The sequence below is a fragment of the Nicotiana tabacum genome, chromosome 18 (genome assembly GCF_000715075.1).
Source record: "Nicotiana tabacum cultivar K326 chromosome 18, ASM71507v2, whole genome shotgun sequence".
Lineage (NCBI taxonomy): Eukaryota > Viridiplantae > Streptophyta > Magnoliopsida > Solanales > Solanaceae > Nicotiana > Nicotiana tabacum.
In genome coordinates this window covers 28980507-29001817 of record NC_134097.1, presented here as the reverse complement: position 1 = coordinate 29001817, position 21311 = coordinate 28980507, and the positions used below count along the sequence as shown (strand labels likewise).

The window sequence follows — 21311 nt, the reverse complement described above, 5'->3', positions numbered from 1 at the left end:
AGTCTGCTTGTTGTATATCTTGTAGGCTTTACTTTGAGAAGAGTACCCCAAAAAGATTCCTTCATCACTCTTAGCATCAAATTTTCCAAGCTGATCCTTTCCATTGTTGAGAACATAACATTTGCACCCAAATGTTCTTATGTGAGTTAGCTTGGGCTTCCTTCCATTCAGTAAATCATAAGGGGTTTTGTTCAAGAGAGACCTGATCATGCACATGTTCACCAAGTAGCAGGCAGTATTGATAGCTTCAGCCCAAAAGTTCTTAGCAATCCCACTATCGATAAACATTGTTCTTGCCATTTCCTCAAGGTATCTATTCTTCATTTCCACAACTCCATTTTTCTGGGGAGTCCTTGGGACTGAGAAGTTGTGATTAATGCCATTCTCATTACAGAATTCATCAAACTTAGCACTATCAAACTCTGTTCCATGATCTAATATAATGCATGCTATTCTTGATTCCATATTCACTTGGATTTTCTTCACAAAGGCTACAAACACTTCAAAGATTTCATCAATTGTTCTAAGGAACATAGTCCAAGTGAATCTGGAGTAGTCATCCACTATCACAAAAATGTATCTTTTTCTTCCCCTGCTTTGCAATCTCATAGTGCCATATAGATCCTTTTGGAGAAGATCTAGTGGTTTTGAGGTGTTGACATCCTTATCTGGCTTGAATGAGGATTTCACATGCTTCCCTCTAGCGCAGGCATCGCAAACCTTGTGTTCTTTGAACTTTGACATGGGCAGACCACGAACCAGGTCATTCTGAATCAATTTATTCAGTAGAGAAAAGCTTGCATACCCCAGTCTTCTGTGCCACAGTTCAGTATCATCATCAACTGCTTTCAAGCAACTCAGATCACCACTTTATAGATACTCAAAATCAGCAACATAGATATTCTTGTATCTTTTGGCCACAAGTACCACTTCACTAGTTACTAGACTTGTAAATGTGCATATATTTGACAAGAATTCCACCTTGTTTCCTTTGTCACATATCTGGGAGACACTCAAGAGACTGTACTTCAGGCCATTGACATAGTACACATTATCAATTGAGTGAGTGAGTGACTTTTCAATTTTTCCAACACCAAGAATGTACCCCTTTTTCCCATTTCCAAAGGATACACTCCTTCTTTGCAGGGCTTTTAGTGAAAGAAAGTCCATGGTATTTTCAGTCATGTGCTTTGAGCATCTACTGTCTATGAACCATTGTTGACTGCTTCCTTTCACTGTTCCCAGCACAAGGAGATCACAGGTTAGATCTAGGAACCCAAGCAAGTTTGGGTCCCTTGTAATAAGTAAGAGGATGAGTAGGTGCTCTTTTAGTCCATGCAGGTAACATGCATTTTTATGAGGGCGTAGGAGACACCTAAAGTTGGCACAATCTTTCACTTAAACACTTAAACTAGGCCTCTTTCCAATTAGACACGTTTCTTAGGCAATTCTCATACCAATTAGACACGTTTTTGCTGGCTTATTAATTAACCAAGCGCGTGTTCTGCAATCTCCATCTACGTGACAAAAGTAACCATTAAAAATCGTGCCACATCATTTTTTGTCCACCTCAGCTATATAGTATTATTTCCACTAAAATACAAATACCCCCTTCTGATGATAGATGACCTAAACAATAGAGTTAGCTTATCAAGCTCACTTTCTTGGACCACAAGCTTGTACTCGAACAATATTAAAAAAATATGTGGGGCTGTAAAAAAATGTAATTTTTTTTTATTTTTGTTCCAAATGAAAACGCATGTAGATTAGGGTTTGAGAGAAAGGGAAAAAGAGAAAAGAAAGGAGAGAGGAAATGTTAAATAAGGGATTGGTTTAAGAGAAAGAGGAGGGGGACTGGGTGGGTGGTGGGGTAGCCATTGGAGGGGAGCAAAGAAGCTGCCGTAGGTGGCAACGGGTCAAACTCAAAGAGATAGATAGTGAGATAATAAAAGGGGGAAAAAGAATAGTTGGCGAACCCTTTAGATTTAAGTGTGAAAACAAAAAAAATGAATACAAGAAAAGTTTCATATGGAAAAATGAAAGGGAAAAAAAGCAAATGTACTATACGATAATGGGGGAGTCATATGGTGGAAAAATGAAGAAGATGATGGAACACATTTTGGGGGGGGGGGGAGAGGGGGAGGGGGGATGGGGGATTTAGTGAAAATAGGGGTTTTTGTGGTCAAATATATTTTTAATATTTAATTAATTAAAAAATGTCATGTTTATTTCATTCACGCGCTCAAGGAGACTAAGAAACACTTTCTTTGCCATGTTATAGTTTTGTGTTTAATTGGTACAGTTTGAAATGAATTCTTGTGTGTAATTGGAAAGAGACCTAGTTTAAGTATCTAAATGAAAGATTGTGCCAACTTTAGGTGTCTCCGTATGTATTACGCCTTTTATGAGTGGCACCTGGTCCCTTTTTAGCAGTTACTCTTTCAGCAAAAACTTTATTTTTCTGCAGAGACTGAACCTTGGCTTGGAAAGTTTCCTTAAAATGCCCATTGTTCCCACAGTGGGTACGCAGCCAATTATCAGGTACAATAACATATTAGCTATGAGGGTTGTAAGGAGTTCTCTCCCTTTGAAACCCCACTCTCTGCCTATTACCACCATTATTAACATACATGACAGTGATAGCCTCCGAGGACCAGGTCCACTTAAGAGATTTCTCAAGATTATTTTTTACTCTTTCCAGTTCAGCTTGGAGCTGCCTATTTTTCTCAAGTTCAGCACACAAACTAGTTTTCACAACATTTAACTCGTTTTCAAGCTTAATCTGTGCCTCACTAGCTACCTCTTTCCCTTTTTCAGAATTTCTAGGCATACACTCAGCTCCAAGTTCCTCTATTATTTCCCTTAAGTCGACAATCACTATTAAGAGGTCATCTCTCTCCTGCTCAATAACAGTCACTTTCTCCACTAAGTCATCCTTTTCTTTACTGAACTTCTCAATGGTTTCTTTCAAGTCAACTACTACTGTTGATACTCAATTTTTTCTATATATTTTTAATATGCATAAATACTTTCAAAAGAGCATATATATACATGTATAAGCATGCAAAAGGTTTTTATAATTTTTCTATAATTTTAAAGATTTTAAATTGATTTATTTCCTTCCCTTTTACTCATAAAATCTCCAATAATTATCCCTCAAATTATTGTTGTAGTAATTTAGTCATCTAAATCCTATATTTATTCCAAAATACTGTTAAAAATATTTGTATACATTTTTATAATTGCATTTTGTATTTTTAAAGCCAATTTGCATATAATTGCAATACTAGCCTTATTAGGGTACAATTACATTTTATATGCACAAAACGACCTTCTATATTTTTAAAATGTTGAATATTTATTTTAAATCATTTTAGTACATGAAATTATTTTATAGAAACTATTTACTATTTATTATAAATTATATAGGGATAAATTGGCTATTTAAAATATAACCAGATTGCATTTCACTTTTAGCCTCAATTTTAACCCAACCCCAGCCCAATTCCTAATCGGATTACCCAACCCAAACCCTAAACCCGCCTACCCAACCCAAAACCAATTAAATCATGGTCGTTGATCTGATTAACTCTTGCCTTTTTTAACTCTAAACGACCCCTAACCCTAACTCATTCTCCCAAACCCGCCGCCTCTGTATTCTCTCATCTCCTCTCCTCACCCTCAAACCCTAACCCTTCAACCACCGATCTCTCTTCTCCGGTGATCTCTCATCGACTCCTAAGCCTCCAATGGCTTCTCTCATGCCATGGCTTCCTTCTCTAAGGTCTTCAAGGGCCCAGGGCCACGCCGACTTGCATCTAGGTTTCGTCATTTGTCTGTTCTTGGTTACTCCAGTGTGATTTCGAGCATAATCATGGTGTATTTGTTACGATCCTTGGGATTCTAGATAGGTTCTTTCATCTCTATATGGATTTCTTCTGAAACCCTAATTCCTTCCTATATCTCTTAGATCTATACAGATCTAGGACGATCTGAGTTTGTTTGTTAATGTTTTACACTCCCCTTGGAACTCTTTTACAAGAATCATTGATTTCAAGTGTTTTTTACCTTCTTCTAAAAATTAGGGTTTCAAAACTTCTTTTAAAATTTTGTTTAACTGATTCTTTGTGTTTAAACTTCTACTTCTTGCATTATTTTAACTGATTCTATGAGTTTATCATATCTTTAACTCGTCTATGTTGAAAGCCCTAATTTTTCTAGGCTTCTTCGTTTGATTTTGTGACTGGCCTGTTCTTGTTTGAGTTTCTGTGACTATATCACCTAGAATATATTTCTACTGAGTTTTTATGCCTAACTTACATCAGCTCTATGCGTTGGGGTTCATCTTGACTGGTCAACACTTGCCTCTATGCTTGCTATGTTTGATTACTCCTATCTCACTCTATTTATATGCTAAAACATTGGCTTATGACTCTCTCTTTGATTGACTCTGAGCTCCCTGTTTCTTGGCTTGATTTGAAAACTTCCCTTTAGACCTTCGATTCTCCTATTTAAACTTGATTTATTTGCTTATCCATGGGAACCCATGTTACTCTCCTTAGATCAGTAATTTTGAGTCCTTGATTCACTGATTTACTATATGCTGATTTTCGATTGTTTTCATATTCTGCAACTTTATTTTATTTTCTTACCTTATTGGTTAACTGAGTATTTTATTGATTCTTCACTAGTTGTTTCCTTAATTGAACCCTTATGTACTTATCCTTAATTGTCTATTTTGTACCTGATGCCCTACTTGATTTCTTTCATAAACATTTTTTCCCCATTACCGTTGGTTGATTACCCCTTAATTAAAGGAGTACTTACATTGATTTGATTCTGATTAGTACTTGGTTCCATAATTACTATACTACTGTGATTCTTGTCTTATTTTGCCTAATTTCAAACTACTATATATACACACTCTCTCAGTAGCACAAACACACGAACATTGGTTCAAAACTCTGTCTTTCACACTAAAAGCTTTTTGCTCTCTTTTGTGTTACTTACTACTGTCTAAAGTCAGCCGGCTGTAAGCCAAGGCTGACTACTGGGTTCTCTTTCACTTTTTGTTTACTATCCCCTTACTGGTATATTCTAATTTCAATTCTAGTCCCAAAACAACATGCATCTCCTATTACTTCAATTTGTCATGTTTCTAATATGCTTCTATCTATGGTTTTGTTGTTCAACCTGCAATTAACATGTCTACTTCACTGTCTTCTTTGCTGCATGCTATATACCATCTTAGGATCCCCTTCTAGTATGTCCCAATGTGACTATGTTTCTCTGATTTCTGGCATGCACCTTCTTGTATGAAGTAATTGGCCTATTGATTCTGTATTAACCCTAAAGTTCATGCTATACTTTAAAAGCCTTGACCCATTTTAGGATTCTCTGATTCTGTGCTTACTATATGCCCTATGCTTATCCCAAATCCCCATTACTCTTAAGTGGATGTGTGCATCTGTTTGACTCCATGTGTTGAAGTTCTTCTGGTTCTGTATTTAGTTTGATTGATTGTTATTCACCTTATCTTTCTTTTAAATTGTCTTATGTGTTTTTTTTACAAAACCATTTCAAGCAAATCTTTTTTTAATATTGTTTTCCTACTGAAACCTTTCCAATTGTGTCAAGCACTCTCATTCTACCCTTAAGTCACTAGTTTCTGCCCCCTCCAGTGTGTGTACTACCTTGGGATTCTTTTGAGAACCCTTAACTCTGGCACACTGAGGCTGGCCCTTCCACACTGCACTTACTCAATTTGGTTACAAAGTCTAGGTGTGAGCACTACCCGAAATCCTTGTGATCATTAGGGAACTCTGACGCACCTAGACAATGATATTATCTATGAAACTGGCATTTGAGGCTATTGGAGGTTTTGGGAAATCACTTGGGCCTGCTTCAAGCTCCCTATATTGTAACTTCTTCTTTTCCTTTTATCTATTTATGTAATTCATTCATATGGTCTATAATAATTTGTAGACAAATATTGGGGTAACTAGTGAAAAAGGGTGGGTAGTTACATATTTGTGGGGTAATACGGGTAGAAACCCTGCCTATAGGACTTTATATTTTACTGTGTTTGCCTTACCATGTTAGAAATCATGCCTATAGGTCTCAAGTGGTTCCAATAATAGAAATCATGTTTATAGGTCTTAAAATCAACCTCACAAGTAGATATTATGCCTATACAATATGATCTAGTTCAACTTCTATTATAACTGATATTTATATGTGCTTTCATTTGTTATCATGCCTACCAGTTTTTAACATCAGTTTTTTAAACAATTAGATACCATGCCTATAGGGAACAACACCAGAAATTCTGCCTATAGATTTAAACCAATTTAGTTTAAATAAATTAATCCAGTCCAGGATTAGTTCACTTTGAAACTAGTTTAATTAGTGGTTTATTTTCTCTGAAATGAATTCTTTCAAAATTGCCTTAATCTATCATTAGACAACATGCATGTAGGGATTCAAGAGTCTGTTTTAAAATCTGCCCTGTTTTACTATATAAAACGTAGTTATCATTATTCCGCGTGTAGGCAAACCTATAGGGCATTTTCAAATCCTGTAACTCTAAAACTGTTTCTGCTACTTAGTGTCGTTCTAATTTTAACAGGCTTAAAAAATCAGTAGGCAAACTGATAGGACCATTACTTCTAAGTTTATAAAATAAATAAACTACATATCTTCTATGTCTTGATATTCATTTAGACATCATGCCTTAGGATACTGTTTAACAAAAGACCCTTATTTGTGTTTGAGTCGTGCTGCTTATGTGCATTATTTGTGTAGGTAAACTTGAGCCTTTAATTGCTTCTTTCCTGTCTTATGTGCTAAGGTCCTATTTGTTCTTGCCTGTCGCCTTAGTATTTTCTCCTTTAAACCTTAGGGGTATGTCTAGAACTACCTATAGGTATAGGTCCTAAATTTCCTCCAGGACCATTAAGAAGGGACGGGTAACAGCACGCAATAGAGATCGCTGACCAACACTTGCTTTAATGACCACTAAGGGGGTGAGAAGGGTAGATATGAGATATGATGACTACGCGCTAATGTCACGTGTAGCCCCTCATTGAGGAGTGTTTACCGGACATTGTGTGGGGTGATCCTATAGGCTAACCAACCTAGGACTTCCCCTTTTTCCAAAATTCCTTTTGTTTAAACCTTGTTTTATATGTATACAACTTGTTCAAAATATTTGCCTTGTTATTTGAGTTATACAACGTCCAACGTGCTTTACTTGCAAACTATTTGATTCAACTATTTATTTGTTAATGGACTAATTCGTAAGTATAAGTTCGGTCGGGACCCACAGTTGTGGACCAAGAGAGGTGCCTAACACCTTTCTCTCGAGGTCATTTCGAGCCCTTACCCTAATCTCTGGTAATGCAAACCAATTCAAGAGTTAACCGCTCTGGGTGTCCTAACGCACCATAATCCGTTAGGTGGAGACTCTTCAAATACCCAATTCCCAAAAGGAAGTGAGTTATTACCCCCATGTAATGTCGAAATCCGGACTTTCTCCGCAGAGAAAAAAGAGGGCGCGACAACTACTACCACCAGATTGTCTCTTTCATGTTCTACACTAGTGATTTTCTCAGTTAGAGCCTTCTTTTTATTTTCCAGATTATCTATAGTTTCCTTTAAATCAACCACATAGACTACCAAGTCATCTCTAGCTTTCTCAACATCTCATAATTCTATGGTCAAGGCATCCTTATCATCTACAAGACTATGATAGGAATCAATTAATACATTTACTAATGACATGAGTTCTTTAGGAGAGTAGGATTTCAGATTTCTCTTAACATCCCTGAAGTTTACCTCATCATTGTCATCATCTTCATCGTTGTCTGATTGAGCCATCAAAGCAAATATTGAATCATATTCATTTGCTTTACTTTCAACTGCCATCATAGAACTATCACCTGCATCAATTTCTTCTTCAGACTCACTGGAGGAATCTTCACATGCTGCAAGAACTTGCTTTACAATGTTGTCAGCGACATTCTTTCTTTTGAAGCGTTTGTCAAGAACCGGGTTCCTCTTGGCTGCTTTATCAAGGTTGTATTTGAAGTGTTCCACATTTGTGATAGAGGTCATAATTCTTTGGTCTACTGGAACTGCCTCTCTTTGGTATCCCTCCATTCCCTCTGACCATTTTTTGAAATCTTTTGGTTAGGTAAGCCATGTCACAGTCTTCCTCACTTGAGTCATTGCCTTTAGCTTTGAGTAGCATGTTCTTTTCCTTCTTTGGTTCTCTTCTTTCACTGTCCTTCTTCTTCTTCTTCATCTCATAAGTTTTAAGATTTCAAACTAGCTCATCTATAGTTAGGGCATGCAGTTCTTTGCTTCAGTGATGGCATTCACTTTACTTTCCCATGAACTAGGCAAAACACTGAGAATTTTTCTTACGAGCTTGTTCCTAGGAATGATTTACCGAGCGAGTGTAGCTCGTTTATGATGGAAGTGAATATTATGTGCATGTCTTGAATAGATTCATCATCTTTCACCCTGAAGAGCTAATACTCAATGGTGTGCATATCAATCTTAGATTGCTTTACTTGAGTGGTTCCGTCATGTGCTGTTTGCAATACTTCCAATATTTCCTTGGAGGATTGACAAGCTGAGATCCTATTGTATTCATCAAGTCCTATGCCACACACCAAAATTTTCTTGGCACGAAAATGTTTCTCCACAAATTTACCCTTAACATTAATAAACTTTTAAAAACTACCCTCCAGTATAATGGTAGAGGTAAATTTGGTCGAATAATATAACGAATGTTAGATATAGACAATATTCAAAAGTAGAGGGGTAAATTTGGACCTTTTTCCAAGAATCCATTTGATATGTGTGCTTGTGGTCAATATAATTTATTTTAAGGTTGTTTGGCCATTAAACGAATTCTATCTTGTAATTGTCTTATAATGAAATAATCGTATTGGTTTGAAAAGCATTAGCTCGCCTCTAATAAAAAATTTTGATTGTCTTGACCTATTGGCCCCTTTTTACTTATATCATTTTGTCATCAACACTCGTCTCATAAATATAATCCCCCACTTCCCTAGTTTCTAAAACTTTCTTTTTACCATCTGTAACTTCTTATCTTATTATCATCAATGTTCATATGGTTTAGTCAAAAATTGATTAAACTAATGACTAACCATTAAAACACTTTTTGAAGTTAAAAGAAAATAAAAATTTAAAGAGAGATTATATAAAACTATTCTTGGAGTCCAAGGCTTCTTCTAATTCAGTCACTTTCTCAGCAGTGGCAGCCTCGTGCTCAATTGCAGCAAGAACAATGACCTGGACTTTAGCCCATTTAGCCTTAGCTTCATCGAATCTTACCCTCAGCGGGCCAATTTCTTGGCTAAGGTTCAACACATCTTACTCACTTTGCTGCAAACGAGCCTCCAATACAACTGCCTCGGTGGCTTTGGTTTCTAATTCTGAGAGTCGGAGAATAGTTTGATCCCGTTCTACCAAAAGTTGATCCTGCTCAGATGTGAGTTCCTCCTTCTCATGGATTAAACTCTGAAGGCATTCGGAAGCAAGAAAGTTGGCATACAAAAGAAGAGAAACAAAACTTAGAATGCATTCAGGCAAAAGTAGAAGAAATGACAAAGGAATAAATGAATGCATCGATACAGCATTATGCATGGCATTGTTTATCAAGCACTCTCCCGAGAGTACTTGGACCTTTTCTCAATCTTTATCTAAAGCTAGATGCTTCAGATAGTTACCAAGATCCATTGGCAGAGAAATCAGGTTGCACCCGATAGAGACCAAAAGAGTAACATTCCTCCTCCCCTGTGGATCATTAGAAGGGGCAGCATAACTTTGCCCAAAATTCCCATGAACTGGGGACTGGGGAAAAGGAACAACATCTTCACGGTCCTGTGCAGCCGGCGAAGATGATGTACCAATTGCTGGTGAAAGAGTTGATGAATATGGAAATAATGTAGCAGTTGCTGGTATTGGTGAAGATGTAGATGAAGCTGATGGAGTCAAAGAACGAGAAGCAGTCGCATCTAATGCAACACTGATAGATGGATGCTCCCCAACCAAGGACGACAGGTATTCGGTACTCGGCCTCGTAGTAACAGAAATATCAGCTGGGACCCGGCAGTGGGAGTTTGCATTTTCTACCGAATTAGACTCCCCCAGAGTGCTGAGGTGTCGTCCTCGGTTGGAACAGTTAACTCAGCAGATGAAGCATTCTGTTGAGCTGATAATGAACGTCGCCTTCTATGTAGAGAAGCCCCATCATCACTGGCTTCTCCATTATGGTCGACCACCACGGTGTCTATGAACGGCCTAAGAGGAAGGTTAGTGATCATGACTTCTGGAGACTACTCTGGGGCAATAGTCTTCGCCCTTTTATTCTTTTCCCCGGCCGAGGAAGAAGACCTTTTTTTTGGTTGCTTTTTCTCCAGCCAGGACTCCGTAATGAAATACATGTGCCCGAAGTAGTCCCGGAGATACCTGTTCGAGTAAGTGCCTCCTAAAACAGTCTCGCTGCATCAACAGGGTCAGCCAAGAAATCCTCAGGGGCAGTAACAGAGCCCGCGACTAGACCTAATTTCATGAACAAGTCAGAAAGGTTCAACCAAGTTCTTCAAATTAAAAAAAAAAAGCAAGGTAAGTTCAAGTTACCATGATTTTTGGTCTTCCACCCATATTTAAGGGACAACACTTTCCATAAACGAATTTTGGGCATCGTGACATCGAAGATCTTTTGGACTCACTGGTCCAAGACTTTCACCACCAGTAGGACCTATCGAGTTGCTGAAACACATGACGAGATGAAGAGTTAATACGGTCACAAAGGAATATTTAGCAAAAGAAAATATACTGAATAAAGGTCTTACGAGTACGATTCCAAGTGGCCGGAAAGGGTGATGCCATTGACGAAATAATATTATTGGTGGAATATGCAATGAACCGCTCTGTCCACCTACGGTCTCTCTCATCACCCATGTTGGTCAACAGAGCATGGTGGCCACGCTTGCAGAGTTTTATCATTCCCCTATGGAAAATCTTAGGAGAATAGAGATTCATTATATGAGCTAAGGTTAGCTCTTCTCCAGTCTCCTGGCACAGACGCCAAAGATAGGCATTCGTCCTCCACACTGAAGGGCTCACCTATGCTAAGCATACTTGGTAGTGAAGGAAAAACTCCGCAATCACATAATCGAGCTCTCCGCTCAAAGAAAACGCACCCAGAGTAAAGAGATACGTGTAAAAATATATAAAACCATCCCTAGGAAGGGTCACTCGCTCTGATAGATGAGGAGAAATGATGTCCAACTCGTGACAATGGCAGTCTTTCTTCACAATAGGAATATTGGAAGGCCGAATTGAAGAAGGATACCTACTGACAGCTAATAAACGAAGGTTAGCAGTAGGGAATTTCTCTTCAAAATCTTTTGTGGTGTAAGACTTCGGGGGATGATAGAACCTACCGTTGGAGGAGCAGAGTCCTCAGTCTTGTTCTTTTTCTTTGAAGAGCCAGCATGTTTGGAAGAAGAAGCAATTAAATAAGAGAAAGGAAAAGGGTTTTGGTTCGAAGAGAATTGGGGAAACGATAGAAAATGGAGATACAAGTTAAAAGTTTGAGAAATTATGAAGTCATAGGAGAAAGGTGATGTGTATAAGTAAAATTTTGGCGGCTAAATTCATGGCCACGATTACCTCGATAATCGGCAAAGGTTGTGCTGAATCGTGGGATGACACGTGTTCGGAATATTAAATGAGGAGAGACGTATGTCTAATCAACTTTCAGAGGCCTACAAAGAGAATTATAGTAATTCTTGCCAAAAGGAGTAATTCTACCAACTTTCCGGTAACACAAGATTGTGTCACCGGAAAGCAAGGTGACTATCTATATAGGGAAAAATATGATATGACATGTGGTCACCTAAAGGAAGGACACATGGAACCCAAGACGAAGTTGGTCACCGAACGCAGCTATTCCGTTTGTCACTGGGAGAGAATGTTCATAAAGGTGTATTAAATGCTTTGCGTCCGGTAGCATTTAATAGAGAATATTCTGCAGTATTAAGAATGGCAATCCGTTAAAAGGAATTTGACATTTATTTCCACCGTTACACCTTCATCAATGACCCTCATAATTGACATTAAAGGAGGGCACGATCCTAGGACCTCCTTCCCAAGACATAACTATAAGTAGAGAACTCAGTTATCATTGTAAAGGGACGAATTTTTTGGCAAACTTATACTACATTCTATACAAAGCTTTATATCATTTACTTTCTTGCTTTTTGATCTCATCATTGCTTTGACCAGAAGTCTTGCTCTCGAAATCGTCATTTCTGCTATTTTATCTACATTTTGGGGCTAAGTATCGTATTATTCTTCAATTGTTTTATTATTTCTGGATCAAATTAATTCACTTGTCTAGAAACTACGTACAATTTCAACTGTACGGGTAAACAAAAACAACGTCCTTATTATTCTTGACGATGTTTTTGAGGCTGTCTATCTTAGTGAAGTGGGCGTACCACAACCTGGAAATCATGCTGGAATATGCAAGGTTATTTCAACTTCAAGAGATATGAATGTTTGCACATATATGAGCAAAGATGTCAAAGTAGTTATTTTCTATACCTTGAATGAGGAAGAAATTGTTCGTGCATAATATATTTGGCCATTTTGGATCATATTGAACCAATTGCAAGGGATATAACACGGAAATGTGGTGGGTTGCCACTAGCAATTCTATTTCTGGGCAAGTCCATGAGAAATAAATTAAACTGATATTGATCAATAGGAATATGCTTTGGAATAATTGAGAAGCTGGTATTAACCAAACTGTCCGACTGTAGATCAGGAGGTTTTCATAAACATAAAAACTACGATTCTGAGAATATTGGTCTTTGTTTTTGTTCATTTTTCATTTATTAGGTCGTTCTGATCAATTGATTGATTTAGGAACTGTTTTCAGTGTGCAGATTAAAATAACAAAATTAAAATTCAAGAAAGTTAAAAAATGGTACGTACCTTTATTTACTAGTAACATTTTCAGTGTCTTAATTATTAATTTTCATCAAGTAACTTAGCCCGGCTGTCCCTCAATTTCTAGCCAATATTTCCAAGTATGTATTTGGAACCTCTTCGGTCATTTCTCAAAACCAATAGGAAATCCAAAATTCTAGCAATAGAACCTCGCAATCCTATCGAAAGTCTAACTGCCTCTCTAACTGGCTGGTTGTCGACGTTATTTCACTCCAAGAGAACCTTCTTTCCAAATTCGTTTGCTTCAACACCCTTAATCTTGTCTAACAAATTATTACTATCCAAAAAGTTGGTCCTTGCTGGGCATACCGCATACCTCAACTAGTTATTTTAAAATGAAATAAAGAACATGGTAGAATTATATGTATAAAAAATATAGATTTAATATTACAAAATCCAAATATTCTGGTGGCTGTGTGAATTTCGAAACTTCCTCGTACCTTTCGCGGTCTAGCAAGAATTTTCGCAGTAGTGTGCAAGTAATTCTTCAGTAGTAACACAGCTTCAGTTTTAGGATCTCACAGGTCTCTATTTATATCTATTATATTCAATATTCAATAGTGTTAATAAACTATATTGAGAAATGGAGCTAGAGTTGAAACGGACAGCCGAAACAGGGGATATTAATGCTTTCTATGGAGTTGTTGAAAGAAAACCAGGAATTCTTAAAGCCATAGAAGCGAAAGATTTTGCAGAAACACCATTACATGTAGCTGCATCTGCTGGGAACACAGAATTGGCTATTGAAATCTTGAGTTTAAAGCCTTCCTTTGGGAGGAAGCTAAATCCCAGCGGATATAGCCCATTGGATATGGCCTTGCGTTATGGACAGCAAGAGACGGTTAAGCAGCTCATAAAGTTTGATCCTGAGCTCATTGGACTACGAAGTAGGGAGAGGAAGACTCCATTACACTATGCAGCGGAAACTGACGATGCTGATCTTGTTGCAGAGTTTCTAGTTGCCTGCTCCACTGCAGTCAAGCAACTGACCGTTCGAGGAGAAACTGCAGTCCATTTGGCTGTGCTAAAAGGAAGTACAAATGCTTTTAACGTGCTAATGGGTTGGATAATTCGGACAGACAACACGGAGATACTGGGATGGAAGGATAACAGAGGTAATACAGTGTTGCATATTGCTGCACAGACAGGTCAAGTTGAGGTACGATGCATGTTCTTAATTTTGGAAGATTATTTGGTCTAATAGAAATAATGTTTTTCGTGAGTACCTACCTCCTACAAACTATTGATGGTATGCTACGCTATCCTGAAGACCATTTTAAAGACTTGAATGTCTTGTGTATGACTAGGTTATGAGGAATTTTTTAGCCGATTTGGATGAATTGTTCGTTTGTTTGAATTGGAGGAATTGGCCCGAATGAAAAGAAGAAGACTAATGACCGGCAATTCATTTTGCTGGCAAAGTTCCATATTTTCTGCTATTTTAATCTAGAGCTGTTTCATACACCCAATTTCCATTTCATTGTCTACAGCATCATGTGTCCATAGATGCATACATTTTCCACTACTGTCGAGTGTTCAATAGGTTAGGCTCTCATTCTTACAGTATTATATATTAGGAGTAGTTTCTAGATTAAAAATGCTGACAAGCTATATATGGGTTGTCACAGTCTATGTATAATATACTTTTTACTTTACATTACGCTGTGGCTTCAAAATTGATATCTAATTTATTTTTTCTCTTATGTTTCATAAAGCTTAACCGTGTATTGTGGTTGAGTTTTGTTTTACTAGTAATATATTATACTCATGAAACATGGTTATCAGGTTATTGAGCGATTAATAAAGGAGAAAGTTAACCTTCATGGCAGAAATCAAGCAAATCAGACAGCTCTTGATGTGGTTAGTAGCGCGGAGATTCAGAACTTATTGCGACGAGCCGGCGCTCTGCAGTCGTCAGAGCTTCTTGACGATCTCATGTACAAAGATTTTCTGACCACACACAAGTACAAGCAATGTAGACAAGCAGCGCGGACACAAGTGGATTTGGATAAAGGAATTGCAGATGGCGCGCGAAATTCGTTTCTAGTAGCGACTGTATTGATTGCAACAGCCACTTTTCAAGCCGTTCTTAGTCCTCCTGGTGGAGGTTGGCTTAGCAAAGAAGACGACACTAATTACATAAACAGCAACCCTACTTTACCTGCGCCTCCGCCTCCGCCGGTGGAGTTATACGATGATGTTAACTTCAAGATTGATATGTTCAACTTTTACAAATTTATATTCCTAAATTCCATAACATTTGGTTCTTCTCTCGGGATGACTTTCCTGTTGATGCCTTTGAGACGCTACCACAGTCGCCTCCTAATACGATGTTCACTTTTTTCTCTTATGTTAACCTATGCGATCTGTGTTGTTATCATTACCCCGGTAGAAGTGAATCCCTTGGTATTATTAGGTGTGATAGTTACCGGACTCTTAATATTCTCTCTCTCTGCACTAACATTTTTTCGTCCGGTGGAGCCGATCATACCTCATTGGCTGCGGTTTCACTCTAAAGAGGATATCCGAGTTTCTCAAATATATGAAATGGAAATGCAAGTGCGTCTCGGAAAATACGAAAACAAATGATAGAGCTCCTACACTGCCACTAAAATTGTTTGGATCATCTGAAACAAACTTATTTTTTACTTTTCAAAACTCTAATTTGTGTAATAACTCATCATTTCTTCCTCAATTACCACTAGGTTCGATCTGTAAGAGGGCTGAATCATGAGAGTTTGTCTTTCTTTTAATTTGTTTACAGATTTTCTGTCCTCTCACTCTGTTGAAGTAGCTTGAAAAGTTACATGGAGAAGGGAGCTTTATTACAGAGAAGAGAAGTTAAACCTCAAGTTTCAGTTACATATTTGAATCTTAATTGCAATTACAATACTAACGTTGCAATACTACCATTGCTGGATAATGGTTCAATATGAATAGACGTGTCTGTTATTTAAAAAGGTGTGTTGTAACTGCAATTGAATTGCCTATAAATTACTTCATAAGTGGTTCACTCACGAAAGATTTCTTCTAACTCCTCTTCTTCCTATTTTTCTCTAAAAGCTCTCTTGAAAGTCCGTAACTGAAGTTCTAAAGAGATTTTCAGAAATTGTTGTCCGCAAATCGTTAGGCTTTGTTTTATCCTGAGGGTATATTGTCATAAACCATCAGCAAACTAGTGGGGCAATTAATACCTAAAAGATAGTGATTTTATCACGCCTCAAAGCCTAAATCATACCCACTGTTCTAACACACTCTATCATTTATCGACAGAGAAATAAAAAACTGCATCGTATAGTCTGGTCTCTCTTTTTTAAATGAATTTTCGCAGACTAGCTGAGGGTGTTATATATCGTGAGAAAGAATAAAAAAAAACTATGGTCAGTGGAAATTGAACTAGCAACCTCACAAAAGTGTTGGACCTCTTTGACCACTATGCTATGTTTTTTAACTGTGTCATAGGGATTCAAAATATAATATATGTAGACATAAAATGAATTTTACCTTTTATATATAGTATAATTTTCCGGTGGCGAACCCCCTTCCCCCCCCCCCCCTAAATCTTCCCCCAGCCTTAATTACCACAAATTAACACAAGGATAAAATCTTATCCTTCAAAAAAGAGTGAGGAGCTACTATAAACATTTCAACCCTCAACAAAATTCTAATATAATTAAGTTGAGCTAAGAAGAAAGTTAGTTTTATCACATTTACATGGCAGTTGGTATTTGTCCAGATGAAAGGGAACATTTGCTCCTAGCTGGTAACAACAGAAAAGAGTTATAATAGGAGCTATCCTGACTTGTAGTAGCAAGTTCTGCCAAAAGAATCAACCACATGGTTATAAGCCTCCCTAAAACAGTGTGTAGTCTTGATATAGTGATCTGGTTCATCATTTGTAAAATGTCAAACATGCTAAGCATTATTATCCCTTTTGAATTGTTATTGCTTCAGCGGATAGCTCTTAGTTTTTTGTTTCTCTTAAAATTATTTACCTTTATAATCATTTGTGAATTCATGTGGTCTAAGCTAAGTTAATTGTTAGAAATTCTGATCAACTGGTTGATTTGGTTAAAATCTATATTTTATCTTTCTTTGTTCTTTTAATTAATTATAGGATAACGTTTGAATTTGTGCCAAGAGAAACTGCAGTGTTGTATGGACTTGAATAAAGGTAAATTTTGGACTAGAAAAAGTTATGCTGCAAAAAGGCAAAAGAGTAAAATAACCCGCTGAATGTATAATATATAATGTCTTCTTCCTGACGTATTGTTTTTAACCGATGGTGATGAAATATGAAATGTTTTCTTGTATTTTGATGATTGTACTCAGTGTACAATATTATATATATACAAATTGCTGAGAAAGAAAAATACAAAATTGCCTAACTGACCCATACAAGTGTCTATTCCTAATTGAGTTTAAAATAATAAACTAAAGGAATGTATACAAAATGCAAAACTGGATATACATGACTAATCATCCGTTACTTCCTTCTGGAAGATGCTAGGGACTTAAACATTTTCCAGCATATTATTTAGTAAATAAAATGGACATCCCAGATGCATCCACTTGGGCCTTCAACGGACGAATGTAATTGGTTTGAATATACAATGAGACTTTGACTTCTTAAGATTTTCTTCTTTATTTATATCGAACAAAGTCATCTTCTTTTTTTCTTCAAAGAGTGAACTGCTCAATTTATTATCCATAGAATATGTGGTGCCAACATGCTGAGGACCAGAAAGAGGTTTAGTAAAAATGTCGACAACCTGAGACGACGATGGAACAAAAGAGAGAGAGAGAGAGATAAGTTCGGCAAGGAATTGTTGACAGACGAAGTGAAAATCCAAGACAACATGCTTCATCTGTTTATGAAACACCGGATTTTTTGCGATATGGATAATAGCCTTGCTATCGGAAGAGAGATCAGAAGCAAAGATAGATCGGAGAGTAGACGAACAAGCCAAGTAATATCGGCGACGACACGCCACATCGACCGGTATTCTGCTTCAGACGATGATAGGGAGATTAAAGGTTGTTTCTTGGATTTCCAAGAAATAGGAAATCCATCTAAACTGATAAAAAATCCACTGACTGATCGGCGCTAATCAATGCAAGATTCCCAATCGGAGTCACAAAAAGCGAAGAGCTGAAGAGAAAGAAGCTGAATTCACAAAAGGCCCAACTTGGTGTAAATTTGAGGTATCTTAAGCAATGCATTTCAGTATCAAAATAGGGACGTCGAGGTTGTTGCATATGCTGACTCAGATGTTGTACTACATAAGAAAGGTCCGGTCGAGTATGAATTAAATAATTAAGTTTGCCAATGAGTCACCGGTATACTTTTGGATCAGAAAGAAGCTCTCCAGAATTAGCACTCAATTTGCAGGATGGATCCCAAGGAGAATTAATAAGTTTCAACTCAGTACATCCAAAATTAGAGAGAAGATCTAAGGTGCATTTTCTTTGACTAACAATTAACCCCTTCTTTTCTCGAATGATTTCCAATCCAAGAAAATAACTTGCTTCACCAAGATCTTTAATTTGAAACTCTAAATTAAGAAATTCATTGAGTAGTTCAATTTATGTCGGATCATTACTATGATTAAAATATCGTCAATATAGACTGCTAGGATAGTGATACCAGAATCTGACCTCTTAAAGAACAATGAGTAATCATTAAGTGAGTGAGAATAGCCTTTGAAATTGAGGGTTGCAGTGATCTAAGCATACCACTGTCGCGAGGCTTGCTTTAGCCCATATAAAGACTTCTTTAATCTGCATACATGGTTAGGACTAAGGGTGATAAACCTGCAGGGAAATTCATGTAAAATTCTTCTTGTAGGTCACCATGAAGAACTGCGTTATTAATATCTAATTTAAATAATTTTCAATCCTTCTTTACAGCAATAGCTAAGAGGCACTTCACAGAGGTCATTTTGACCGCTAGAGAAAAAAGTCTCATTGAAATTCACACCATCTCTCTGTGTATCCCCCTCACAACAAGCCTTGCTTTGTACATATCAACACTCTCATCTGAACGATATTTTATTTTATAGACTCATTTACAAGGCAAAGGTTTCTAACCTTTAGGCAATTCAACAACTTCCCAAGTACCATTTGATTCCAAGGCTTGAAATTCCTTAGCCATAGCCTCCTGCCAACTGGGGTGCAATATAGCTTGGGAAAAATGAGTGGGTTCTGTGAGGCGTGAGATGGAGTGAAAAATGCTTTATTTGAAGAAGATAGAGTAGAAATATGCAATGTAACAAGGTTAACTAAAGCTGTCAAACATGAATGAGTAACATCTGCCAAATAGACTGAATTACAGACATAATCCTTCAAGTAGACTGGTGGATTATGTGTTCTGGATGATTTCCTCAAAGCTTGTTCAATATGTTGCATGATAGTAGGTGAATTAATGATAGGATTCCCTTATCTTCCCTAACGTTCAGAGTAGTTATGGTTTGAGATGAGAAAGGAGCACCGGCCGAACGCAATGAATGAATAAGAAATTGCTTGGATCTTGGGCGGATAGCGGGAATCGAACCCGCATCTTCTCCTTGGCAAAGAGAAATTTTACCATTCGACCATATCCGCATTTTTTTGTTCTTGATACACAATATGAAGAGGAGGAGAAGGAGAGATACGGGTGAAATGAGGAAGAGGAGAAGAGACATGAGTAGTGATAGGAGAGGAGGAGGAGGAGGAGGCGGAGGCGGAGGCGGAGGAGTAGACGTTACAGGGGTAGAAGGAATGGGAGGACTAGAAGGGATTGGAGAAGTAGGTGATATGCTCAAATTACACTTTAATTAAATAGTGTAAGGCGGCCGGTGTTAAATATAATAACCCAACAAGATTGGAATTGAATCCCACAGGGAATTTGGTGTGAAAAGCTTACTTTAGTAGTGTGGAACTTGACTTAGGTCGTAATTCTATTCCGTAACGTAACAAGAAAATGATATGATTGTGAATTAAAGAGATAACTAATTGTAATTTTGAGAATGTAAATGATTTGATTAAGGAAACGAAGGTTGCGTCCCCGTCAATGGAATGTAATGCTATCGGTGTTAATATGATATATTTCTAATGGAAGGTCCTTTGATATGCAAATGATTTCTAAATGACTACCCAATATTTTCTAATAGTTGAGTAGTATTTTCCCTTTATGATTTTTTCAAATATAAAAGAGTTGCAATTTAAGAAGAACCAATTTATGCCAAGTAGAACCCACTTATTCCTAAGCGATTCTATTAAACTAGATTTAAAGTCTTGAGTTCTTGATATTCAATTCTACCAAACCCTAACTCACTTTTCCAAGTAAAAAAAGAGTAAAATGGAATAGATGACTAGATTTGCAACCACCAACCATAAATAAAAAACAAGAATTGAATAAATATCAACCAACCATTATATATATATATATATATATATATATATATATATATATATATATATATATATATATATATATATATATTCAATGTTAAACACCCTTTAACGTTATACCCATCTAGGATCCACAACCTTAGTATTTAAAACTAGCTACTCATACTAAAATACAAGAACAAAGTATCTAATAAAATCATAAAGCTTACAAAAGTGCAAGATTCCTTCTTCACAACCTTTCAAAGAAATGGAGTATTCAATGCTCTCTAAGTAGGACCTTGTTTCAGACTTGAATGACCCACAAAATCCTAGTTATTCTCTTTATAGTAGACCAAAAGTCGTTGTCAAAATCGAAAAAATGCCCCTTCACTTAGCTTATGCGATCGCATAATGGTCGCAGACCAGTTATGCAGTCCGCATATTCTTCATTCCATCACACTTGCTGAGTTCCAGTTCTTGTTTTAGTCGCATAATAATTATGCGGTCTGCTTGTGTGTTATGCGACCGCATATTCCATCGCAGATCATGTTGAGAACTTTCTTCTCCTGGAGTCATGCAACCATTATGCGGCTCGCATAGGTGTTATGAGACCACATAATGGACCGCATATTTTCTTCTTCATCTGGCCAAAAGTCTGTCTCTGTTTGCGATCACCATGTGAGTTATGCAGCCACATACTTACAACATATCCATCTTTTTGTGACCTTTTGACTTCTTTTTCATGTTTTCGGGTCTTCAAGCTCATGTACTACAAAATAACCAAACTTGATCAGAATTAACTTGTCATGACCCTAAACCCAGTCCCGGTCCTGATGGCGCCTCTCGTGAAGACAAGGCCAGCCAACACAATACCCAATTCATTT

The 21311-nt window shown here is 37.2% G+C and overlaps 1 protein-coding gene and 1 non-coding gene across 2 annotated transcripts; one reads left to right on the top strand and one right to left on the bottom strand.

The window, feature by feature from the left end:
* The first annotated feature begins 13601 nt into the window (after nt 1-13601).
* Nucleotides 13602-16057, top strand: LOC107795924 (ankyrin repeat-containing protein BDA1-like). Its single transcript, XM_075236713.1, has 2 exons — nt 13602-14215; nt 14842-16057. The coding sequence occupies exons 1-2, from the start codon at nt 13640-13642 to the stop codon at nt 15643-15645; spliced, it is 1380 nt and encodes a 459-aa protein (XP_075092814.1). The 5' UTR covers nt 13602-13639; the 3' UTR covers nt 15646-16057.
* Nucleotides 16058-19588: 3531 nt separating this feature from the next.
* On the bottom strand, nt 19589-19659 carry TRNAG-GCC (transfer RNA glycine (anticodon GCC)). Its single transcript has one exon. It is a non-coding gene; the product is annotated as a tRNA-Gly (tRNA).
* Nucleotides 19660-21311: the final 1652 nt, after the last annotated feature.

Bases quoted from the DNA above. Each gene is read 5' to 3' on its own strand.
- LOC107795924 (XM_075236713.1), top strand. From the start codon at position 13,640: ATGGAGCTAGAGTTGAAACGGACAGCCGAAACAGGGGATATTAATGCT. The intron at 14,216-14,841 runs GTACGATGCATG...CATGGTTATCAG, and splicing joins CACAGACAGGTCAAGTTGAG to GTTATTGAGCGATTAATAAA.